At 43.5% G+C, this 7,750-nt stretch overlaps 1 protein-coding gene across 1 annotated transcript; it reads right to left on the bottom strand.

Moving 5' to 3' along the window:
* Nucleotides 1–2,060: 2,060 nt before the first annotated feature.
* On the bottom strand, nucleotides 2,061–4,761 carry LOC115120111 (transcriptional regulator protein Pur-beta-like). The gene has a single exon (XM_029649003.2). It carries the CDS (start codon nucleotides 4,744–4,746, stop codon nucleotides 3,667–3,669), a length of 1,080 nt encoding a protein of 359 aa, XP_029504863.2. The 5' UTR covers nucleotides 4,747–4,761; the 3' UTR covers nucleotides 2,061–3,666.
* Between the last annotated feature and the right edge of the window lie 2,989 nt (nucleotides 4,762–7,750).

Below are 7,750 nucleotides of genomic sequence, written 5' to 3'. Positions count from 1 at the left end.
TAACCATCACATCACAGCTGCTTAGACCAGACAGAAAGATTGGTAGCATAAATAACGTGTCTGCTAGGATGATCCGGGTGAGGTATACATCGCTCTGTGTGTGTGTGTAATATCTGAGACACTGAGCATATGTTCTAGTCCAGTCTGGCCAGGCTCCGTCTCTCTGGATGTGCAGTCTGTCGTCTGTCTGTAATTGGGTTTGTGCACTGCGTGTGAACAGGTTTTAACACTATCAAACCCTGAGTGTGAGAATGTGAGTACATGTGTGTATATGAGCATGCGTGTGTGTGTGTGTGGGGCACTCAGGACCTAATGGCACAGCTGACTCCTAGACACGACAGGAGGAATGTTAGACTTTTCCGGGCCTCCAACATTAAAATAGCACCCTCTGCCCTGTCAGCACACACACACACACACACGGCTATCCTCACTCCAGATTTACAGAAAGAAAGAAAGAAATAAAGGGAGAGAGAGAGCGGGAGAGGGAGAGAGAGAGAGAGAGAGAGAGAAGGAGAGAGAGAGAGAGGGGGAGAGGGAGAGAGCGGGAGAGAGGGAGAGAGAGAGAGAGAGGGAGAGAGAGGGAAAGAGAGAGAGCGGGAGAGGGAGAGAGAGAGAGGGAGAGAGGGAAAGAGAGTAAAGAGGAGGTAGAAAGAGGGCGAGAGACCTGATAGGCCCAGAGAACAGAGAAAGCGACCACTGCAGATGAGGAGGAGTCAGGTTACGCCTACAGTAGTCTTCCTGCTGCTTCGCATGGCACGTGCTTTCACCAATCCACATATGTAGGTAGATGTTACCCCTAACCTCAGATATAGGGTCAGATATATTTTCAACCCCCAAAATGGTTAAGGTTGGGATTGGGGGTAAAGTAATCTGCGAGACATATGGTTAAGGACAACTTCTATGGTACCTCAAACATGTTACCCCTAGTTTAATTTGGTCTGATAGAGACACTTGTTCCAGATAAACAGATTATACAAATCAACAGATATTTTGCTGTTGATAATGAACCAATCATCTGTGCAGACATATTATAAGCCTAGTCTGAGTATCTCAAACACACTCATTTATTTGAACAGTTGTGACAAATGTGTAGATCAAAACCAGAAAGATATGCCTTCTAGCTCCTATTTCTTCTGTATGCTTGAGACATTTACCTTGTGTTGTGTTGAGGTAAATGTTGTAGCAAGATAGGCTGTTTTCCTAAGTAAAGAGCTACTTTATTGAATGATGAAGAGAGGGTCTTGATATGTTGCAACAGCAGAGCACATGTTTACAGCTGCCGTGTGGCTGAGATTGTGCTGGGGAGAAGACTGGAGACTCCCCCAGAGCCCCCCACCCCCGCTAAACTGGCTGAGTCGAAGAAATAATATGACATCGTGTTTACGACAGCTGCCGTGTGGCTGAGATTGTGCTGGGGAGAAGACTGGAGACTCCCCCAGAGCCCCCCACCCCCCCTAAACTGGCTGAGTCGAAGAAATAATATGACATCGTGTTTACGATCTTAAAGTGCAACAACAAAGTGGCAAAGAATCCAACACCACACATTCTTAGTGTCAGAAAGCAATTGGTTTACTACGCATTTTTATATACCTAACTGCGCTCCGAATGTCCATCAGTGCTTTGAGTTTGCCTTCTCATGTAGTTATAGAACACTATTTAGTAGTCGTTTTCAATGACAAAAACACCTAATTGCCTTGATGGCACTGACAACAAAGTTAAAGGAGAATATGGCATAAGTTAAACAGAAGGCAACTACAAGCTTGGAGTTGAGAATGTGTAATATGAAGGCTCCTAGACATTGACGATGCGTAGGGTAGTTTTCCCCCAACTCAGATCAACTGTCTGTGACTGGTTCTACATGTTTATTTGGGAACAACTACAAGCAACAGAGAATAGCTGGGACTATAATTATTTTCACTGATTGTAGTAGGACCTTTAAAACCTAAGAAGAGAACGTTAAAATGGAGAACAATGAAGTACCTTTCAGCAGCTGCTGGTTGTTGGAGTGAGGAGAGAGAGGGAGAGAAAGGGATTTTCTGAAGTAACAATCACAATATCTATTGCATTTATATTCTTTTTAATCACAGAAGTGTTATTTCTTTCACTCTCTGGGAGAAACCCAACAAATGAAAATGAAAGTGAAAATAAAAAGCTAAAAGAAAACAACATCATGGACTATTTAATCACATCCCAGCTATGTTTCATGAAATACTTAGGCTATATAATTCATATACATATTTCCTTTGCTTTTTAAGGTATTTAAAAAATATTGTATGCTGGTTTGTTCAGTATCTTCTCTTTTATACGTATAATATTCTTTCAATATAGTTCTCTTTCAAAATAAAAAGGAAACCATCCATCCATACGTTACTGTCCAGTGGCGTAGTGTGATGTTAGTGGTGTGGCGGTGCTGAGGCCTGGGCTCTGAGACACAGAGTGTGTGTGGTCTCTCCTGGCTGGGCCTGAGCAGAGGAACTGGTGGTATGTTATCATTGATGCCCCACACAGCCTGGCTGGCTGGGTGACAGTAGTAGTAGTAGCTCTGGGTTTCACCCAGTGATCACTTGCATTGGCCTGCTCACAAGGCTCCCGCAGTGTGTTGGTGTGTGTGTGTGTGGATAAGTGGGGGTCCCATCCGTGTGTCAACGCTGAGAGGGCAGGCTCCCATGGGACTCATACAGCAGGAAGATACTGTTGCCGATTGGTTAACAGGCCTGTCAATCTATTGACACCAGGTCACATTGCGTGAGGACTGAGGAGACACACTGCTCCACTCTTACAGAGACTTACAGATTACTTTCAAACCCATTAAGTCAGAGGAAACAGACTTTGTAAATATTGCCTGGCATTTATATGTAATTTTTTTTAAATCACTCCGTGTTTAGGTCTATTTGCTTGGAGAGTGACGTGATACTGTGAGCTAACTACATTAGCACACAGCTCCAATTTAGTCTCTGAGGCCTTTAGATAGGCCTGCATATATAGTTCTCTCTAACGTTTCTCATCATAATCGTCTGTTAAGGGGCCTGCCTGTGTTATATAGCTATCTCTATCGGTTAACAAACTAAATATAAACCTCCACGAAATGACAGCGGGCAGCATTCTAGACATTCCTTCCTACTACTTTCACTAACTTGTAAGGATCCCACACACACTGCCCACATAGGAGAGACCTAGAATGGGAATACAATGGATGCTGGTTATCTCCTTACACGGAGAAATGGAAATAGCTAAATCAATGGGGTCAAGGTACACTCCTTACTCTTTTAAATATATATCTATATTTGAAAGGAAACATTTATTATAAAGATGTCATTGGCTTCTTAAATTGTTATGAAAACCACGTTGCTGGTTTTAGGTATATTTCTTTTTCTACAAAACAAAATTGCAATCTTTTTTAAATCCATGAGAAAAGTCTCATTTACACACTGCTATACTAGTCCCATAACTTTAACTTTTTGTTTTACTTCACACCCCATATAACCCTCATAAAACAAACTCCAGGTGTTAAATACATCAATAGTTCGTGTCAAATTTACTTTTTAACGCCACGATATTTTCTAGTATTAAAGTTCGATTCGTCATGCACTTAAATCTGTCATTTCTGCCACATATCTATTGCTGATCTTACTGTGTGAACTGAACTATATAAGCAGTTTCAACTACTCAGTCGTCATCCACCTCCTCTCCCTCCGACTCCTCTCTCCTCTCGTAAATTTTATCCCGCTGTCGCTCCTGGATCTCTTTCATCTCCTCCGCATAGCGGCTGAAAGCTCCTCCGAACTTCCCCCACGCTTTGAACGGGATGGTGATAGAGTTCCTGTAGCTCGGTTTGACCTCGCTCACTCGCAGGAACACGCCGTATTTGTTGGACCCGACGTCGAAAAAGAACCGTTTAGAGTCCACCATGATGGATGTGCCCTCGGGAAGCTCCCCATAGGCCCCAGCTGCGGTTCCACCCGCCAACTCTTCGTCGTCTCCACCGTAATCATCTATATGCTTGGCAAGGGCGTCTCTAAACTCTATTAAGCCTTGGGCCGGAAGGGCTATGGTCTGCCCGGCCTGCATGCCTCCTCCAGGCCCCCCTACTCCGAACCCGGGCCCTCGGTTTACGGTCTGTCGGATCCGCAGGAACCTCCCCCGCTGGTTCTCCTTCAGATCGAGGTAGTATTTACGGTTCTCACGGACCAAGAACTCGCTCTTCAGGGCTCGCCTGGGCCCGCCGTCCTCTCCGACCGAGGACTGGGCGATCTGCTCCGGGCTGCTAGGCCCCAGTTGGGCGTAGTGCTCTATGAAATCCCCCAGGTAGTCACGAAACTCTGCCGCAACTGACATGGACAGGGTCAGGCGACTTTTGGAGCCCCCGGCCCCGACCTCGGCGATTTTGATGAACCTGCCCTTGTTGTTTTGCTTGACGTCCAGGTAGAAGCGCTTGTTCTGGATATCCAGTCGCTTGGACGCCAGCTCCTGGGTCTCCTGCTCTCTCTGGGAGTGCTGGAACCCGCTTCCACCACCTCCTCCACCTCCTCCTCCTCCTCCTCCTCCACTGCTGCCACCGCCGCGCTCGCTCCCACTGTCACCATCCGCCATCTTCAGCACCGCCAGCCAGCTTCTCCCTCTCCTGCGTATCTCCCTCTCCGCTTGCACACCCCCTTCATGGTCATCACCAAAACCCGCCCCAAGCGCTCCCGCATTGGCCTTGGGTCTGCCAATCACTCCAGGTTCAACTAATTCTCTTTCCCTCATTGGTCGATTTCCGCTGTCAATCACGCTTACATCTTAACCTTGTAACATGTAATTGGTTCAAATGTAGGTTCTGTTGACGTAATTATCGTGGAGCTTTTACCCTACTGGACACCGGGATCACGACCACACCACCGTCCAATCAACGGGCCAACATTTTTACAACCATTTTTACTATGAAGTTCCAATAAATTGTAGCTTTTCTGTGCAGTTGCTATGGCATTTGAGGCAAAACTGGGCAAACGTGAAATTCTAGACTGGTGGAATACTACAGACAAAAGCAGTAATAAAAGCAATTCCATATCAATTGTTACACTTATACTATACAGTGACAATCATTTGACAATGTCACAAAAGACCAGCCATTTACACTGAGATTAATACATTTGACCTTGTACATTTTCATAAACCTAGGCATTGGTACAAAAAATATTTAACCATCTAACTCCTAATATTTTCCCTGTCATCCAGATATGAATGTTGCTATTAATTCCACCACAGTGGTGCCCATACTATTATTTAATTGTTTGTCATTTAGCAGACGCTTTTATCCAGAGCAATTATGGTTAAGTGCCTTGCTCAAGGTCACATCGGCAGATGTTTTCACTTAGTCGGATCGGGGATTCAAACAAGCAACCTTTTGGTTACTGGCCCAACTCTCTTAACCGCTAGACTACCTGCCACCAATCAAACAATCAACCCATGATCAGTCAGCTAGTACTGTAGCAAATTCAGAGGGGTTGTACACTGGACTTGAACATGGGTCTCTGATTTAGAGGCAAGCACCAAAGATCACAACACTATATATCCCTCCTCCACTATCTCACTTCTGACACCAGTGTAGGGAATTCAGTGGTGGATTGGTTAAGACTCGAACCCAGTGCCCAGTTTTTCAAAACATTTCATCCAGATAAAAACACGAGTTAAATTCTGTTCCTCCCTCAGATGTGATCCCTCGTTGTTTTTTTAATGTAGTTTAAAAGACAAAGACAAAAACAGAATCAAACCATAACATATCACATCATATGCTACAACAAAGATCATGTTATATGATCCCATTAAATTTGGTCTAAATATTTTCTAAAAGGAAGGGGGAACAAAATCGAATGGGGTAACTGGGTTGAGACAACAAAGCGTCATTTTGATCTGGATTTTTTTTTATTACTCTGGTTCCAAAACAAGCACACTACAATATATTGATAATGTGGCAAAGAGTCCCCGTTTACATTAACCTCATATACACTGAGTGAACCGCTATGTCCATGACATAAACTGACCAGGTGAATGCAGGTGAAAAATGTGATCCCTTATTGATGTCACTTGTTAAATCCACTTAATTCAGTGTAAATGTAGGGGAAGAGACAGGTTAAAGAAGGATTTGTAAGCCTAGAGACAATTGAGCGTGATAATGCATGCATGCTATTCAGAGGGTTAATAGTCAAGACAAAAGATTTAAGTGCCTTTGAACAGGGTATGGTAGTAGGTGCTAGGTGTACCGGTTTGAGTGTGTTAAGAACTGTAACGCTGCTGGGTTTTTCACACTCAACAGCTTCCTGTGTGTATCAATAATGGTCCAACACCTAAAGGACATCCAGCCAACTTGACACAACTGTGTGAAGCATTGAAGTCACTTTGTAGAGTCCACGCTCCAAGGAATTGAGGCTGTTCTGAGGGCAAAAGGGGGTGCAACTCAATATTAGGAAGGTGTTCCTAATGTTTTGTACACTCAGTGTACATCCAGCAGGCAGGCAACACCCATACCGATGTTTTATCCCATTATATTTCACCTTTTATCATGTAAGTCATGGGTACAAATTACACATTGAATATTGGGGTGCCTGACATATTCTTGACAGCGGCACTTATGGGGGTGCACAAACCACATTGATATTTAATCTCTTATGTAGGAGATTAATTGATTTGTAATGCCCATCAGTCCAGTCCAGTTCCAAACACAGCAGCACTGGCAGCAGGGGAGACTCACTCCACCCCTAAGGAGGCCTGACTGGGATGGGCTTCTCTCACAAGGAAGATGGGCGAGCCAGGGGGTTTCCCAAGAGAGCATAACACTACATAAACATGCTTCTCTCTGTCAATTTGATAAGATTAAAGTAAATACTTATTAAAGCCACAGTCTAGGCTTTACATTACATGTTTTATTTACTTCTTTGTAAAACAAGGTTTAACCTAAATCCTAACAAGACAATATCAATACAAACATTGGTCCAATATACTACATTTATATTTTAACGTTTTGTAAATTTGCATCCTTTTGAATACACCCCAGGAGGAAGGGCAGCAGCCAACACAGTGCCTAGCCTGCTCACCTACTACATAGGTTGCAAATATCAATGTCCACTGGTTCAGGGTTTTGAATCTACTGGCAGGTAACATTGGTCAAATACTGTAAAGCAGGCTAGGTTAGTTGAGGGGCACATCACTTACTAGCTTGGAGTTTGCACTTTTGGGGCATTTTTTATTGCTTCGATTGTGCCAGCCAAACTAAATCTCAGCACTCATGTATTTTACCCGGGTCTGGCAGCAACAACGTTGATCAAGTGAGAGATGGTGAACGGAGTGACATGGGATTCAGGTACGTCAGAGTTAATGGTAGTGTGGTGGATGAGAGGAGTTTTTCTAATACAATGTAACGCTCTGAGCACATGGAAAAGCACAATATTTATCCCATCATTATTCATGTATTAAAAAACCTATGTACAAATGTAGCTACTCATTCGTTCTATCTGAATGATCATTCTGAATCTCACCGGGAAAAAATTAATATATCAACTCAATTACATGGATTATGTAGTTTAAATGTGTTCATGTCACAGAATTTTTGGTATTTCATCTTAATCTGCATGTAGGACCTACTTGTGTGACCGTACCTTCAGTGAATTATAAATGCGGTAGTATTTCTCTAGTGTTTTCTACTATCCCAAAACGTCCAATACAGTTGCAGGAATGAGTAAACACTGTATAAACACGATTGCAATTGGTTTAAGAG

Source organism: Oncorhynchus nerka, linkage group LG4 (genome assembly GCF_034236695.1).
Source record: "Oncorhynchus nerka isolate Pitt River linkage group LG4, Oner_Uvic_2.0, whole genome shotgun sequence".
Lineage (NCBI taxonomy): Eukaryota > Metazoa > Chordata > Actinopteri > Salmoniformes > Salmonidae > Oncorhynchus > Oncorhynchus nerka.
The sequence above is the reverse complement of the archived record's forward strand: the minus strand, read 5'-3'. Positions and strand labels throughout refer to the sequence as shown.

What these genes read in the sequence shown, in the direction of transcription:
- LOC115120111 (XM_029649003.2), bottom strand. Translation starts at nt 4,746, where the DNA reads ATGAGGGAAAGAGAATTAGTTGAACCTGGAGTGATTGGCAGACCCAAG.